The 17,674-nt window shown below is 53.1% G+C and overlaps 4 protein-coding genes across 4 annotated transcripts; 2 read left to right on the top strand and 2 right to left on the bottom strand.

Moving 5' to 3' along the window:
- Positions 1-813: 813 nt before the first annotated feature.
- On the top strand, positions 814-3,027 carry PODANS_3_3390 (uncharacterized protein; the record flags this gene model as incomplete). The annotated part of the gene is made up of 3 exons (XM_001909089.1): positions 814-1,681; positions 1,744-2,879; positions 2,941-3,027. 3 exons carry the CDS (start codon positions 814-816, stop codon positions 3,025-3,027), a joined length of 2,091 nt encoding a protein of 696 aa, XP_001909124.1.
- Positions 3,028-10,634: 7,607 nt separating this feature from the next.
- Positions 10,635-11,780, bottom strand: PODANS_3_3380 (uncharacterized protein; the record flags this gene model as incomplete). The annotated part of the gene is made up of 1 exon (XM_001909088.1): positions 10,635-11,780. One exon carries the CDS (start codon positions 11,778-11,780, stop codon positions 10,635-10,637), a length of 1,146 nt encoding a protein of 381 aa, XP_001909123.1.
- A 346-nt stretch (positions 11,781-12,126) lies between these two features.
- PODANS_3_3370 (uncharacterized protein) lies at positions 12,127-14,022 on the bottom strand (the record flags this gene model as incomplete). The annotated part of the gene is made up of 2 exons (XM_001909087.1): positions 12,127-12,229; positions 12,299-14,022. 2 exons carry the CDS (start codon positions 14,020-14,022, stop codon positions 12,127-12,129), a joined length of 1,827 nt encoding a protein of 608 aa, XP_001909122.1.
- Positions 14,023-14,871: 849 nt separating this feature from the next.
- PODANS_3_3360 (uncharacterized protein) lies at positions 14,872-16,780 on the top strand (the record flags this gene model as incomplete). The annotated part of the gene is made up of 2 exons (XM_001909086.1): positions 14,872-15,910; positions 15,960-16,780. 2 exons carry the CDS (start codon positions 14,872-14,874, stop codon positions 16,778-16,780), a joined length of 1,860 nt encoding a protein of 619 aa, XP_001909121.1.
- Between the last annotated feature and the right edge of the window lie 894 nt (positions 16,781-17,674).

The raw sequence follows: 17,674 nt of genomic DNA, 5'->3' as shown, positions 1-17,674 counted from the left end.
CGCCTGCGATCCCCGAATCTGCCGCACAAACCACCGTGCTAACCAGCCTCTCTCCACCGTCCAGAAAGGGGTTATCCTTACTCGGAGTTTAGCTTTCTCGTCCTGTGTTGTTGATGGTGGGATGTGTGGGCATCGTCTGCTTTTTTCTTTTTTTTTTTGTAGTTTTACCTAGGCATCTTGTCTCCAAATACTCGCAGGAACCGGGTATGATCGGAGATGTGTCGATGGACGATGGACGGTGGCCATTTCGCCAAAGGTGCACACTGTGACCATGGCCTGGAAAGCTTTGAAATGTGGAACGCCCAGGCTGCCGAGCCTGCCAGGACGCGCCCTAGCCTCGCCCTTTGGCTAGAGCCCAGCCGAAAAAGGCAACCGGCAGGGGTCAGCAGGGTGGGCCCAGGGAGCGCAGGGGCCAGGGACAAACAATCGTGTGCCTCGCGTTGTTGAGGTGAAAGACTTCCCTGTCCTTCCTCTCCACCACAGCTTGTCAAAAACCCCTTGCCTCCCTGCCCTCTTTGTCTCCGTCTCTGTCTGTTTGTTCTGAATTCTTATTCTCCCTCCTCCGTCCCTAGTGCCCCATCCCCTCACCAGGTCGCCTGCCTCGTCCCCTCGCTGGATCGTTTCGACGGGCACTCCCTAAAGCACCCCGTGTACCATCCAAACCCTCAAAGGTTCAAACAAACTCGGAACAAAAAGAAAAGTTCTGCATCTCCCGTCTTTACCTTGAGCCAGCCACCGGCGTCCAGCGGGTTACTACTCCCCAGCTTCCCTAATCGCGTCCACCGACCGAATCTAATATCAAAATAATTCACAATGGCCAAGTCATCGACACCCATCCAGCTCATCCCACGCATGACGGCGAAGGGCCCCTTCACTGTTGAAGTTCCCGGCCAGACTCCCGTCGAGGGCGAGACGCCAGTTCGCAGACAACCGCTGGCTATCCCAGAATTCGTCGAGCGGCCTGCTCCCGATGTCACCACCGTCTATGAGCTTGTCCGCGCCGCTGTCGCCAAGTACGGCAATGCCAAGTGTGTGGGGTCCCGCAAGCTCGTCCGGACACACCAGGACAAGAAGAAGATCAAGAAGATTGTGGATGGTGTCGAGACCGAGGTGGAGAAGTCATGGACCTTCTTCGAGATGAGCCCCTATGAGTACTACAGCTACACCGAGTACGAGCAGTTGATTCTGCAGCTCGGCTCCGGCCTGCGCAAGATTGGCCTCGACAAGGCCGACCGCGTCCACATCTACGCTGCCACCAGCGCCAACTGGCTGGCGACGGCTCACGGTGCTGCCTCGCAGAGCATGCCCATCGTGACTGCTTATGACACTCTCGGCGAGGAAGGTCTCAGATACTCCATGGTCGCCACTAAGGCCAAGGCTATCTTCCTCGACCCCCATCTTCTGCCTACCTTGACCAACGTCTTGGCCGTTGCCTCGTCCGTTCAGGCTGTCATCTGGAACAGCCAGCACCAGGTCAACCAGGACCACGTGGACAAGCTCAAGGCTGCCTACCCTCACATCAACATTCTCAACTTTGACGAGCTCGTCAGGCTCGGCAAGGAGAACCCCGTTGAGCCCGTCCCTCCCACCGCCGAGGACCTCTGCTGCATCATGTACACCTCTGGCTCTACCGGTACCCCCAAGGGCGTACCCATCACCCACAGATCCGTTGTTGCTGCCGGTAAGCAAGCATCTTGAGCCCCAGTTCCCCTCTGCAGCCTGCTGATTTCTTGTGTTTTTCAGTTTCTGGTGCCAGCGCTATCGTCCAGCCTTATATCGGACCTGGCGATGGTCTGCTCACGTACCTTCCTCTGGCCCACATTCTCGAGTTCGTTTTCGAGCACGCCGCTCTCTGGTGGGGTTCCACTCTCGGTTATGGAAATCCGAAGACCCTCTCTGATGCCTCGGTCCGCAACTGCAACGGTGACATCCGCGAGTTCAAGCCTAGTGTGTTGATCGGCGTTCCTGCCGTGTGGGAAACTGTCAAGAAGGGCATCATTGGCAAGGTCAATGCTGGCAGCCCCGTTGTCCGCAACCTCTTCTGGGGTGCCCTTGGCCTCAAGGAGAAGTTGATGTATGCTGGTCTTCCTGGCAGCGGTCTTCTGGATGCCGTCGTGTTCAAGAAGATCAAGGAGGCTACTGGTGGTCGTCTCAGACTGTGCCTCAGCGCCGGTGGGCCCGTCTCCAAGGAGACCCAAAAGTTCATCAGCTTCGCCATCGCTCCCATGATTATCGGTTATGGTTTGACCGAGACGACCGCCATGGGTACTCTCCACAACCCCTTTGAGTGGTCTGCCGATTCCATTGGTGCCATGACCGCGTCCGTCGAAGCCAAGCTTGTCGACTTCCCCGATGCCGGCTACTATGCCACCAACAAGCCCAACCCCCAGGGTGAGATCTGGCTGCGCGGTCCCACAGTGCTCAAGGAGTACTACGAAAACGAGAAGGAGACGGCCGAAGCCATCACCCCCGATGGCTGGTTCAAGACTGGTGATATTGGTGAGTGGGACAAGAACGGCCACCTCAAGATCATCGATCGCAAGAAGAACCTGGTCAAAACCCTCAACGGCGAGTACATTGCTCTTGAGAAGCTCGAGTCCATCTACCGGTCCGTACCTGTTGTCGCCAACATCTGCGTGTACGCCGATGCCGAGCAGGCCAAGCCCATCGCCATCATCGTTCCCGCCGAGCCAGCGCTGAAGAACCTGGCGGCTCAGCTTGGTGTTGAGGGCGATAGTATCGAGACGCTTGTGCATGATAAGAAGCTGCACAGCGCCGTCCTCAAGGAGCTCCAGGCCCAGGGTCGTGCCGGTGGTCTCTCGGGCATTGAGATCATTGATGGTGTTGTTATCGTCGAGGATGAGTGGACTCCTCAGAATGTAAGTTTTTTCTCGCACCCCTCCTTTTCATCTCTTGTCAGCTTACTAATCGTAAAATCAGGGCCTCGTCACCGCTGCCCAGAAGCTCAACCGCAGAGGCATTCTTGAGAAGTACAAGAAGGATGTCGCCAAGGCCTATGGCAAATAAATCTTGCCAGCTTGTGCACCATGTGAGGGTGATGGAACAAAAAAAAACTATGATACCAGGATACCACGGATATGAATGAGTGGGGTTGTTTGGGGAAGACAGGGAGAGGGGTTGTTGAGCTAACACTTTGTTTGTGTGTGACTACTATGTGTGACATTTGGGCGTCCAAACTCTCTCTCTTCTTTTTTTTTTTGGTTTGTTTTGTCTTTGTTTCCCGCGGGTTGCTGTTTGGTCGTTGTCTGCTTTTTTTCTGCGCTGGGTCGGGGTGGGAAACGAACGTATAGGAAAGATGTCTGTCACGAAGGAATGGGACTTGACTTGCGTTTTTCGGTAATGTTTTATGGATGGATGGATGGTCAAGAGTCGAGTTGAGGATTGCGAGGGAAGGGGACAGGGCAAGGCAGGACGGGGAAGATTATACCAATGCGAATGTTGATTTTGTTTGTGACGCTATCTGGGTGAACATATGAAGGAGTTTCCCATAATGGATGTCAATGTAGTCTATGACGAATGTGCTGCTTTTATCCGTTTGTATGTCTTTGACGCTCGCTTTGCCGGCCAAACGGGCATCAATCAATTGGCGTTTACCCAGTTCCATCTGCCCACAAGTATGGCTCTGGCCGGCACAATTCTCCAGCTGGGACTTTGCCTTTCAACGAACCTCAACATGACACCTGTCTGCCTCTGTTGTGAGGTAGCTGTATGACAACCCAACTCGGACATGTCTCTCTTATATATATACCACACTTTCTTGAAACCCAATCTTGGGACCCCCATCCCAAGTTGTTCACATCATAGCTCAGCGTCATTGATGCCCTCGATACCCTACCTGCATACCAAAATGGCACTTCCTACTCACATCAGTTCTTCGGAATACAACACATACACAGTCCATTTCCGCCTTCTCTGATGAACCTCTGTTGAGGATGACGTGGTGCTCACCCCGATAGCAGGCTCCTCACCGTGCCGTCGTCATTAGAGCCTCCTCCGACGCACCCGTTCAACCGCTCCGACGCAACCATAGCCTGGGAGCCCGTCCGGGCCAATGTCTATGTCTTGACAACACGTACAAGATGAACGACAAAGCCCTTGCACTCTCCCAGGCCGTCACCGTCGCGCAATCTCGCCGGCATTCGGATTCATTCGAGATGAGCTTTGGAGACAATCCTTCGCGTGACCCGTCCGAGGGCAACCCAAGAACCTGAAGCCCTCCTAAAGGCCACTGCTACTCCGTCAGAAAAAGCGAGAGCGCCAAAGAGACCGTTGCGCGAAGAGTGGTTCGACTGGTTGATGGGCCAGCAGGTTGACTCGCTACCTGTGTGGACAGAACCAGACCAGACAGGCAAACCCCAAACGACCTAAAGAAGATTTCACCAAGACTAGGGCACCATCGTCTCAGTTTCGACACCATCTTTCGTGTGTATTTTGGAGATGCCCCCCTCGAGAGTAGTACATTGGATTCCCGGGCAACCAACCACCAGCGGAAACTTGCCAATTCGCCCCTTCTCCCAGCTGAGTGGAGAGACTTCAGTATTGAGCAACTACTTGAATGCGGGATCATCAAAACCTCCGATCCTGTGTTTGGCCCACTGGAAGATGAGGTTTTGCTTTTGACCAGTTTGTCAGAACGATTCAGATTCCATGCCAGATAGGTACCTACCTTGCTTGGCGGATTGAAGAAGGGGTTGTCGCGCGCCTGGCTGGTGGGTCTCATTGAGTTTTGAACCGCTTTCCTCAGCAGCAGGGTATGGAGCTATACGCTGTGAGTTTGGACGGTGACATCTCGATTTGATGCAGTGTTGGCTGACTGAACTAGGTACACAGGCGGAGGAAAACACCAACGATCGGCGAGATACCCCCATACCTTAGGCTCATCGAAGACAGGACGACCTGTCAGATCTAGGCTCTGGCCTCCTTCAGTGCCGTCGCAGAGCCTCTCAGTCTGGTGTGCAGGATACCTACAAGGGTGGAGAGTTTTGGTACACCTGGACTGTCCAACAGACTAATCATTTGATGTTTCTCCTGATCGGATACCTACCCAGACCTATGGGCATATTTTGCCGTTTGGGATACCTTGTCGTCGATGTCAAAACTGGCGCCTGTGTCGTCAGATATCCCGTGTGCTCCTGGGACCCAGAACAACATGAAAAACACGGGCAGCACCTCGTTGACCAGTGCCCAACCTTAGCAATGGACGAGGCGAGAACCTAACTCACTCGACTTGAGATGGACACACAAATTACCATATCCTATAGGTTAGAACCATAGCTTGAATCTCACTTCGGGTCATAGACTGACTGTTTTGCGGAGACACCCTTCCCACCTTCCTAGTCTCTTAGCTCTTCCCTGGACACCAGTTCACAAGTCTCTATATCAAGGAGACTGAGAATTACCCGGACTTTATGTCCAGGTGGACACCGCGACACGCGAATTCTTGAAGGTAAGGGCGCTACACTTGGTCATGTTCCCGTGTGTCTGCTGACATCTGAGATTGTAGAGCTCGAAAGCGGCAGTCGGGAAAAATCACGGAGCCGTCGGACACTCAGAGAGATACCTACCACCTGACCTTATTGACGAACCACCTCATTACCTTTGAGCTTGAATAGCACCCTGTGGGCACCTGCAAGGCCCACCTTTCACCAGACCCCACACCTGGTGTTTGCTTTATGGCTGTTTTCCCGTTTACTTTTTACACTCAGAACTTAACAACTACAACTCTGTAATACTGTTTTTTGATCAGTTTTCACCTGTTTCGTGACCTCACTTTCGCCGGCAGCGACTTTCCTAGGCCGCTGCCCTACACACCCTCCACGGATCCTTTGCTGGCCAAAAACATCGACACAATTGTGGCTCAACATTGTGGGAGACGACTTGCCTGGACTTTTCTTATATATATTCACACACCTCAAGAAGAACGACCGCGGAGAGATTCATCCCTTGCTCAGTTTCATCTTACCTGTATTACCCATCGCCAGCTACTCAGTACAGGCACGTTCTAGAAAGCGGATCGACATGATGGAGAGAACGTATCCTCGCCCGAATGTGAAGCCAGCTAGCCGCCACTCCCTACCACCAGTCCGGCATGAATGCTGCTGTCTTCAAGAAGTGAAAATCACATGTTAAACGGACAGCCACCACGGCCAAGAGAAAATTTTACCCTCATCGACTGCCGGCGCTATCCTACCACACCAAGGCTCTGGCCCTCCGGCACTCCAGCCATGGAAGTTTACAGTGTCCAAACTGCGCCGGGCTGACTCGAGTTGAAGACCAAGGACAACGTTTTGCTCCCAGAGTACCCAATCCCCCGGGAAACCATTCACGATTGGATGCGCGAACAGCTTAAGTGATCTCGGGATCCCAACAACCTAGGGGACTTCGATTGGACAAACCACCAAACCTTTCTCCCTGGCTTTCTCTCACAAGCGCCGACTGTCCGAGCAGCAAACCGACGCATGTTGTGGGGGGAGTGTGAACAAATTTCATCGGTCGTCGTTCAATCCTTGCCCGCAAAGATGACGGACCAACGTTCGATCAAGGCCACACGCTCAAACGTTTGGCTTCTCTCGGCGTCATAGGTCGTGCGGGTGTTTTATATATATATTCCTCTTTTTACAGAATGTGCTGGGAATTGCTGTTTGACCTCTGCTTGGGGTGGGCTTTGGTGGTGGTGGTGGCGATGAGGTGGATGTGTGCGGGAGCAGTCGAGAAGTTCATGCCAGCTTCGCTCGTCGTAAGCTCGCTCGATACTCCATCACCGAGCCGAGAGCATCGCGATTGTCATGCGACCAATCCTCCTGTCCCGGTATAGCGCTGTCCTTCCAGAAGATGATCCCAACAAGCCCGAGTCGTCCTTTTGCTGGAGTTCTCATTCCGGGAGCAGGTGCTAATGGGGGCGAAGCCGTGGAGGTTGGGGATGATGGCAGGGGTGATCTGCCGGTTTGAGGGCCATGAGTACGGCGAAGTGCCTGGCGGTGGTACACGTTGCTTTTTCTGCAGACGGTGCCAGCGAGGGGAAGATTTCAGTGAAGAGGAGTCGCAACAACGATTATATATATCCCTTTTTTCGAGAAACTTGACTTGTTCTCCCGTCGGGCCAGAAAGAATACCCAGATGACCGAGGAGCACATTTATACCTACCGTGTTTTGGTCCCAGGGACCATCACCATCAACCCAGACATTGGCGACACCTACCTACCAAGCCATTCACAGTCGAACAAACCCAGCCGGAGCAGATGACGAAAACCAGCTGATGACACCCTACTACCATGGATGGGAACAACTGTGTCACCAACTGGTATCCATGGTTTAAGGCCGTCTCCCGGGAAGGACAACGCCAGCCACTATGCTTGCCACCTTGGAGTCCAGAGCGAGAAAAAAGCCGGATGACCCGACTGCGCAGCCCATGGAGACTTTGACTATGTCTCTGGGCCTGCGGGATATTGCCTGGTTCAACAGTCACGACAACCAAAGCCTCCCCAACCCATCCTTGGGTTCCATGACTTTTTGACATTACCTCTGCCTGGATCAGACTCCCCGCACTCATGAGTTTGAATGGTACTGTTAAAGAAAATCGATCCAAACTTGTGTCTACCTAGTTGTCATGACCCTGCCGGCATCAACCCGCTTCAGCGACTCGAAGGGATGACCGGGGGCCAGACAGGGAAATACACCTGTTGCGCTGGGATGAACCTTCAGGCTCAGCACCTGGACTGCTTTCAGATAAACCACCTACCCTAGTGGAATGGGCTGCCCCTACTTCGGGGACGAAACCAAAGAGCAACTTCACCTTCTCTCCGGGTCCGAGTCGCCCGCAAGGGGATTGACCAATCTACCTACCTCTTGCCCCGCGTGCATGTCGTCTCTCGCGGCAGCGCTTCTTTTCACCCGAGAGTGATGCTGGCAGCACGTGGTGGCAACTTCTTGCGCCCAAACATACCTGGTAAAGAAGTCAAGAAGGCTCCTTGGCCATGGGGACCCACCAACAAGATTCAAGCAGAATATTCAAAACCAAACAGCGTGGATGATGGCGAGCAGATACAGCCATTTGACCGGCTTGGGAGCCGGCACCCTCGACGACGACGACGGGATTTTGAAGTTATGTGGGTCATTTATTGTTGGACGGTGTTCGTGATCGAGGCTTGTTCGGAATGTTTCAAGAGAGAGATGACTTGGTTGTTGGAGTTATGAGTTTTTTTGCGATGTAACGAACAGAGTGGCTTGGACCTGCTTCATAATATTTAAGAGGGTGGTTGAGAAGGGGTAGAAGACAGGGAGATAAGGTGGGAAGTATGGAACACCTTATATATAGATCGTCCTGTTCGAATACTGACTTTTGAGCTGCTGAATATTTGCTTATAGATAACTTGATCATCCATCACACATACTACATACATTACCACATGGTTGATCTCTTTTCCTTGCCCACTAATTCTGGTCACCACAGCTGAATACCTATTTGCCTACCTACACATCATAAGGTCGACATCAGACTAGCCACACGACAAATCACCGGAGTTTGGCCCACCATATTCTCGACAGCAAAGGGTGCAAAATAACAGAAACATGATCTCTGCCAGGTGATAATTCAAGAGCTCGCCCTGCGGCCCACATCACACCGCTGCATCGCAGCCGTCAAGTTGGAATCATGCCGCCCAAAGCAAGATCTCCATCCGACTGGTCCAGCTAACAGCCGAGGTCTGGTACCCCTACACTAACAGGTTCGGAAAGGCATACCTTCCGCCTTCGTGATGATCACGGCCAGTAACCAAGCGGATGCCCCGCCGAACGATCCTGATCATATCACCTTACAAGACACGGCCAACCTGAGCCAACGGGCATTCATGTTAGTAACAGGACGAACCGATATACAGCCAACAACAACATACCGGTAATTGATATATCTACAGTCAAAGCTACATGCTTTATGTCAACATTCTAGTAGAGAAGTGGGAGGTTTGGGTGAGGTTGAGGAGGAGGGGTGATGGTTTGGTTGATGATGATGTTGCCTCGGGAGGCAAAGTCAACGCCTCAAGGCCCATTATCAAGCCGGAAGCATCTTTCAATCACCCCAAAAACACAGCTCGCAGGTCATGACATCTATTAATGGAGTGTAAAGCTTTAAGTGGGTATATAAGCGAATGGACCTACCTACCGTCTTGTCCGTTGCCGGGAGAGTCAGAGTCTTCCCGCCGCCCCGTCAAAGCAGCGAAGAGCCCACTGAAGCATGCTCTCCTAGGTACCAACCTGGCTCTCTTCGAGGTGCTCCGAAAGGGACCCGACAATGAAGGTGGTACTCTCACGAGGGAGTTCCGTTCGCGGGGTTCTGTCTTTCTCGACGTTTCCAAGCCCGAAGAGCGCCGCCTGTTGGGTCCAACCTACCTTACCCTCGCGCTCAATGATGGAGCGCGCAGACAGGACCGCCGCAGCCCCTGAGGAGGATATCATGTGTGCGTCTGCGAGTCTGTCCTCCACATCAACCAGGAGAAGGCCGACCATCTGTTCCGAGAGCGCTGCTTCCCCTGCAGACGAAGTAAAGGGCACCATTTCAAGGGCATGTTAGGCCCGACATCCGGTACCAGGTGTCTCCCAGTTGCAGGTGGAAGCTGCTGGAAAACGCCTTTGCGTTGCTTTGACCAGAGCCCGTTTGGGGGAGAATTTGATGGTGGATCGATCGGTGGCTGCGTCGGACCATTTTAGCTCCTGTCTTTCCACCTTGAGATCCCCATCCTCCTTTCAACCGCCTGCTCGTGGCCACTGAGCAGAAGGCGAGGGCTGGCGCTACCAGACCAAAGCCAGTCTTACTCACAGCCGGGTGAGATGCTCAAGGTGACTCGTCAGCATCCTCGACAGTCTTCCCATCGAACCCACCAAAGCAACGCCGACCATCTATTCGACCTGTTTCCCCCCGAACAAGACTCGGGACTACTTGCAAAGCTGCTGCTGCTTCCTCACGCAAGAAGACCACAGGAATACACAGGGCACCTGCCGGCAACCCGTCTATGAGTTGCCCTAACCCGCGTCAGGCACAGGAGAGCTCAGTCTGATTGATCCGTTACTGGCATGAACCAAGCCTTTCAACTCTTGTCTCTCGTCTAGACGAAAAAGCTGGAGGCAAGCTGACTTGTAACCCTACGAGCGGCTGGTAGATCAGAGAGAAAGGTGAACGAAGAAACTCGAAGAGAGCTGGACGGGAATGATGTCGACAGGAAGAGGAGCTAACCTCAATGATTATTGGAGATGCGAAATGAGGCTATCATGTCCAAGATACAACAAGAGCTGTCATGTCAAATCATGGACCTGGAAAAAGATAATTGATAGCGTCGAATGAAAGCAAGCTTGCCCATGATCTCTCCCCAAAGCGTTGTCGACCAACCTCCCAAAGCCACTGACCATCTTTAAATCCAGTGCTTCGTATCAGTCACAATGTCTATCCATCCACGAAACACGATAAAAAACATCTCCAAAACAAACAAATGGGTATTTAATCCTACTTCTAACCCTTCGCTAGCCAGATCAAGGCCCATCGGTCATAAACCTACCCTAATTTTCCCAACCTGAACGCCCATCACGATACCCCCAAAACAGCCCATGCAAGTGATTTGACTACCTTATATGTAATCATCAACCAACTCCCAAATCTGCCACGTCATCTTAACGCCCTGCTCCGTAATAATACCATCAATCAGCTCCGGATCCGTATAGTCCACCTCATCACTCTCCTGAAGCAGCTGCTCCTTAACCAGCTCATTGTTCAGATCCACGCCAATATTCTCAAAGCGTGTGATATCCCTCTGCCTCACTCCCATTTTCTTCACGATTGGATACGCGATCGGCGTCTTCCTCACAATCTTGTGCGTCTCTGCCGCGACATAAAACCTCTTCATTCCTCCGGGGATGGCTTTTACCAAAGCTGCCAGCTGAGCGGTGCCCATTCCGGAGATGATACCTCCATTCTGCATGATGGCCTCTGTCCCCACCAGAACAAGGTTGATCTTCTTTTGGTTGGCAAGAACATAAGCGACCTTGTTGGGGACGATTGTCTCGACTTCGAGGCCCGCTTGGCGGAGCTCATCCACGGCCGCTTGGGAGCGGGTGTTGGTTGGTTCGGTAATGTAGATTACTTTGAAGTGCTTTGACTGGTCTGTCGCCGCCCTCAGAAGAATCTTGGTTACTGTTCTTGACCCGCCAGCGGTGAGGACAATCTTCTCGTCTGAGACGTAACGGGCGCCCCAGATGGCGATGTTGTCCCTTGCTGCTTGGGCACGCTGAGCAAATAGTTGCTTGTTGGCTACGAGATGCTCGCGAGTCTGGTCGAAGGACATGGGCTCGGTCAGGTTGGAGCTGGAGGATGCTGCCGGTGGCGGCCTAAGCGACCGGAGCAGGAACTGCTCGAAGAGATCTGCGCCTGCGAGGATGGGGAGGGGGTTCGGGGCCGAGGCGAGGAGGAGGGCCTTTTGGTGCTTGACCTTTTCGACGAGCTCCATCGAGGTTACGTAGGGGGTTATGGAGAGGAACTCGATTAGGGACTCGATGGCGGCAATGGGCATGGTGATTTCCCTGTCTGACGACAGAAGGCTGCGGTAGGTCGCGACGATGTCGAAGTCTTCATTTTGGGGCTTGGGGTGGACTGGGAGGTCCGTAGAGACGGGCTTTGTTTCTTCGTCGGTAGCCATGATGTCGTGGAAAATGTGCTGGTAGATGAGGCGGTAGAATGTATGGAGTGAGAAGGGTGGAAGTGGGATGCGTCTAAGCATGCGATTGTTGGTGTTAAGTCTGTGCTGGGAAGGGTCTGACTCGAGCTAAGATTTGGCAGGGTTAAAGATGCACGTTTCAGGGCCTCGAGGGTTCTCCAAATTTAATTCATCAAGGTTCTTTCCATTTACGGTTTCGATGACTCAATGGGAAGCTTCGTCCATTGACAGGTCGAAATGCCACGTCTGACCGCCTGCCCCGCCATGGTGCACCCCGCGGTGAGGGGCCTTATCTTATCAGAGTGTAAGCCAATCAGGTGGCAGGACTTAGATACAAATTAAGAGGCCCGTTGGAATTCTCATTTCCCAACACCACCCAAGCTCATCATACCTTCATCTCTTGATCTACTTATGCCTCCTGCTGTGTCTGTTTCCTCGGCAGTAACTGCTGGCCTTTATTACGCAGGAGTTCATCGCGCTGTTCGATCAAGTCTTTATGGATATTGTGCAACCTACCGTGATTTGGTCAGCATTCAGAGAACCATGAAACAGCACACAGTACAGTATCTAGGGGTTCTTACTTCCACACGACCTCTAGAAAGAATTCTTCAAGTTTTGTCTTGTCAACACCTGGTGGGTCTCTCGACTTGAGGCAGAATTTGACGGCGGAATAGAAGTCGCTTCCTGCTTTCTTCGCCCTCTTGTTGTCTTCATCGTCGTCGTCGTCAACCAAGACATCGTTGAAAATCGGCCTCAATTCTTCGAGCGATTTCTTGACTATTGGGTCCGAGGTCGAAGAGTCGTGGTATCCGAAGAATATCGAGTTCACGTCAACAACAGCCTTGTTGACCTGGATTTCCTGTAACGGGCGTCCCAAGCCAATCTCGACCAAGATCAACCCCAGTGAGAAGAGGGGGTATCTTTGCAGACTCGAGGCCACATTCTTGTCCTTTAGATCATCGCTCAGCTTCGACTGGCACCAACATGGCTTCAACGTCGCGGTCCCATTGCCCGACCCATTCGGTGTGGCTGGTGCCGCAGCGCAAGCCGCTGGCGGCACATCCTTGTCGTCACTGCTAAGGCCTTTAACCGCAAACAGATACCGCTGGTCGACGAGGAACGTGCTGTTGGTAGTAGTGTCGAGAGACGAAAGGTCATACTCCTGGATATTGCAGCTACATACCCAACTCATCCACTTGGACTTGAAAAAGAGCAAGCAGAACTCGGAAATGTGGAAAGCTCGCTTCATTTTCCATATTTGATGATCGATCTTGCGTACTGGGTCGTCCAAGGACTCCCTCGCTGATTGCGAGCTTAGTTGGCTGCGCAGTGATGTAGGCTCTGGTAGGTTGCCAACGACGTTCTGAAGCTCTTCTAGCTTCATGGTTACGCGTTGACCTTTTGTTACCAGCTCGAGCCCTGCTTCACCGCCACCCGCATGACCGGAAACGACGTCGAAGGCTTCGGAGAAAAGCGTCTTGCATCTCTCGGGCACACGAGCTGGGTCTGGGGTAAGGCGAATTCTTTTTCTCCTATTCATGTAGTCTGGTTGGCTGACTAGGAGAGTGTAGCCGAGGCTTTTGGTCTGAGATGCTTCTGCAATCACTTGCGATCTTGGTTCTACCCCGTCATGCGGGCGCTGGCGAAAGAAGAGGTCGAGCTCGATATCCAACTCGAGTTTTCGTCCCCTACCCAAGCAGCAGTCCCGAAGCTGGTTGGACGTCAACCACGTGTGCATGGCAAGCTTCACCAGGTGGTGCTGGTGTCCAAACTGATGCAGAGCCGAGGTCTCGGGTGGCCGTGGTTCTTTTTCTCCAAAATCTTGACGTCTCCAGAGACGCCAGTAGGCCTCGTCGCTCATCGTATCCAGGCCCAAGACGAGCGTGTCAAGGGTTTCGAGGATTCTGTTTATGTTGCCTCCCGATCGGAACAAGACATCCCGCCCCTTTTTCCTAAAGACACCGAAACAACCTCCTCCCCGGTCAATCCTGCGAGTGTTGAGCAGCTTTTGCAGCTTGGCCACCTCGTCTTGGATACACTTGACGTGCTCTGTTATTTCAGAAGCGGAAGAGCCCCAGAACTTGGACTGCAGGCTTCCTTGCTGTCCCGCCTCCTCGGAATACACCATCCACCGCCATTGCCACTTTTCTATGTTTTTTATGATCTTGAGCAACTTCACCCAGCGAGCGCGGTCGAAGAATTCGTAGTTCTTCCAATCGGTCGCGTCGGAAGCGAGGGACGGGAAGGCATCGCGGAAAGTTGTGATGATACTAAGGATCGTCCCAAAGAGTGAGATTGCCTCCATTGCGCCTCGCGAATGACCTTGGGCTGATTAGACCGAAGCCTATTGCCCCAGGTCACTCTATCGTGTTCAGATGGGCTGAATTGGCTTTCCTAGGCTGAGCGTCGGCGGTATTTCGGGTTACTGCTGGAGAGGTGCATAGATCGAATGGCGGGTCTGGAGCACAGGGTGGAGAGCGAAGTGAAAGGCACGCAAGGCCTCACCTTCGTCGAGTTCGCAATTCGCGATGATGGCGATGGGGGCACGCGGAGGCGTAGTACTGTCCCAGGAGAAGTTCTCCGCCAGAACAGAGCGTGACGGTCGCATGAAGAGAGGGGAACACCCCATGCGCCAGATTTCCCTGAGGTGTGGCCGAGGGATGCGCCAAAGGCAAGGCTGGGAGTAACACAACCAAGTGGGTGGCCTCTTATGTGTTGTCGCTGCCCAATTTGACCTATAGCCGCCAACATGAGCTGCGATGGCTGGAGCGGTCCAGTGATTCCTGCGGCACAGTTGCATGAATGCACCTGGGCTATGGTCAATTGAGGTTCGCTGATTCGCATTCATTGGACGGAACGCCTGCAGCTGAGCATCGAGACCCATACTCACGACCATATCTGGTGTCGGTCGGTCAACCTTGCTGCCAGCCTGCATTTGCGACGCTGGCATTGCAAAACCGACATGGGATCACCCCTCGCAATCAGTTCTCCAACGGCGCCGACGTCAAGGCTTTCTGCCCTCTGTCTACATTCGCCTCGAATATCTCCAGCTCCGCGTCTGACGTCGCTGTCGGCGACATACGACTCGACCTCAGCAATCACCCTTGTGGTTCACTCTGCTTTTGTGTAGAAGATTAGAATCTAACACCACAACATGGCTGAGGCCGATGGCGTCGGCATCGCCGCCATTATTCTAGCTGCTGGCGCATTCATCGTCTCGGTCGTTTTTCTTGCCGCCCATTTGTTTTCTAAACCCACCGGCTTCGACCACTGGGACAGCGGAATGATGGGCAAATGGGCCGACTACAGAAAAACGAAGACTTACGGCTTGTTATCCTTCTCGCGGGGACGACGGACCGTGACAGAAGCTGAGCTACCGGTCATCTTCCTCGCTCCTCGCAACAATGCGCGCGGCCCTGTTCAAGGCAAGCCGATCTGGTATATCGATGGCTCGCGCCAGAGCTGTGAGGATACCAGAGTGATCTACGATCCGGACCCTGGCCCCTCGAGCTTCGGAGATAAAAAGATTCATACAGTTCATAACGAGCGGGCGTCTTGGGTGAGGTTGCTGGAGACGATTCAAGGGATGGAGAGAGACTCGATAGCCTGGGAAATGGACATGTGGCGCAGTGTTGAAGGGGTCAATGCTGGTGGGATTTCGAGGATATCACGCAATTTTGAGTTTCCGACTTTGGCTGTCGGCGTCCAAAGTACCATCCGCACATTCGATGAGACGTCCGTTTTACGTCGGCCTTATGCCACGACAACCATTACCCACCTGATCGAGCTCACGGCGACATTAGGCCTCTACTGGAAGAGGTTTGACCAGGACGAGGATGTGTATCGAGCGGAGGGAAATGGAATGAGCATCCACGGATACCGAGTGCGCGAGTTTGGTCTCGTCTTTACGTTTGCAAAGACGGGCATCACGAACTTCAGGAACCATCGCGTGATCCCGACGGAGGAAGTAAAGGAGCTCTGCTATGGAAACGTACCAACGATCTATCGCCTTCGAGACTGGGAGGATAAAACTCTGCGTAATCCTGATGCGACCAGGAGGCAGAAGGAGCTCAAGACATTGCAGCTAGGAAGCCGTCGAGAGATCGCTGCGACACTCTCTCTGATAGGATGCGACAGCAACACGATTGAGCATTTCTCGAAGGGACATTCCCGACAAAACCACTTTTTCCCAAGTATTTAGCCTCACCCCTTTACTTGAAGTCAATGCTAATCCGGTGATAGTTATTTTCGAGCTTCTAGGAATGCTCGGCCGCACTCTCCATCAAAAGGACCGTTGTTACACCTATCTTCCGAACCCCACCATATATGCCTGGGAGACGAGGGCTTTCTCATTGAGGTTACTCCTCACGGCCTTTTCCCATCATCTTGATACAATTGCTGCACGGGACGACTCGAAGCGGACGTCGTCCGACCTGGAAGTATTAGCCGAGCAAGCGGCCATACTGAGAGAAAGCCTGCCCCCTACAAAGGACGAAGGCTATGACCCCAAGCAACTCAATGTCCTGAATGACTCCATCAGCGCAGCCGACGCCATCCTCGCGGCGGTTCCCAAGCCGCTGGTTCTAGATGTGATTCAGCGACACATCCATACCGTGCATTCGGCCCTCAACCCAGAGCATGGCGAAAAGCCTATCCGCTCGCTCGTCAACCTACTCAATGCGCCACGCGGCGAGCGCGAGGCGGAATTCATGGCAGCCTACTTCGATGACGTCCGCCCAATAGTCACAGACATTGGCTTACCAGACCCGTCCCGATTCCTGTGGGCTCGGCTGGAAGAAGGCGCCAGCTTCGACTCCAACGGCGAGAAAACACGCCAGATCGAAGCCGAGTTGCGGCAACCGGCGGGCGACAAACCAGCACCCACACCCCGGCTTGCTCGAGACGACACGGAAGCGAGGATAGACCCGGGGCGGAACACGGTGTGGTGCACGCTGGTATTTCGGATGATTTGCTGGCTGCTGCTGCATAACTTTGATCAGAACGATGTGCAGATGCCAAAGAGTGAACTGTTGGGGAGTCGGTTGCCAGTGTATATTATTTAGGTGAACGGTTTTGGATATTTCAGGGTTGGATACCTATTCGGATTAGACGTCTATAGACGTCCATAAGTGACAGCTTCACAAGCACCCTTTACAGCTCGAACTGCTGCTATCTGTGACTGCCTGCCCAGCAAACAATGGGCCGGCCTATGATGTTCCGCTACAGCAGTTCGTGATCCTAGGTCTAGAAAGGGCGCAGTGAGCTTCGTGTCCAGGCTTCGTTTCTGAAATAGAAGCACCTTGGTCGCAGCTAGCCTGAGGAGTCCAAGGTACGTTACACAGCTACTGCCATGTACGTCGAGGGACAATGCCCTTCTTACAGACTCGAGGTCCAACAAAACGCGGCACATATAACACAATGCGCATTCATATGTGACTCGTCATCATGTAACTGAAGAAGCATAGCCGCTCTTTCTCACCTGTTCTCCACCTAGGACTTTGACCTCTCACCGGGACGCTCCGACGATTAAAGCGGGGCACCGAGCTAGGCAACGGGAGCAAGCGGGGTGATGTGCATGGGGAGAAAGCTTCCCCAGCCAGCATCAGATCCAGGGTCCCGCTTGCATAAACAGGGGCCTTGTTTCAGGGTCCTTTTGTGTCTGGGATATATATATCATTCCAACTTATCCCATCTTTTGACCTCAGCGCTTGACAACAACAACAACTATCTCTCCAACAGTGTTTGCTCACCCCCTCTCACCCAATATGGACCCCGCCACCACCATCGACCCCGCCACCGGCCAACCCCTCCCCCCAGACGCCATCGTCCGAGTCCTCCGTTCGTTTGATCCCCCCTCTCCCCCTCCCTTTGCATTGCCGGGCTTATTTAATGTGAATAAAGTAGAGATGGCGGAACGATAATTGATTCGTGGTGATACCACTTCGATGTGTTTGGCC

The sequence above is a fragment of the Podospora anserina genome, chromosome 3, assembly GCF_000226545.1.
Source record: "Podospora anserina S mat+ genomic DNA chromosome 3, supercontig 2".
NCBI lineage: Eukaryota > Fungi > Ascomycota > Sordariomycetes > Sordariales > Podosporaceae > Podospora > Podospora anserina.
Note: the sequence above shows the minus strand (reverse complement) of the source record. Positions and strands in the feature narration are given on the sequence as shown.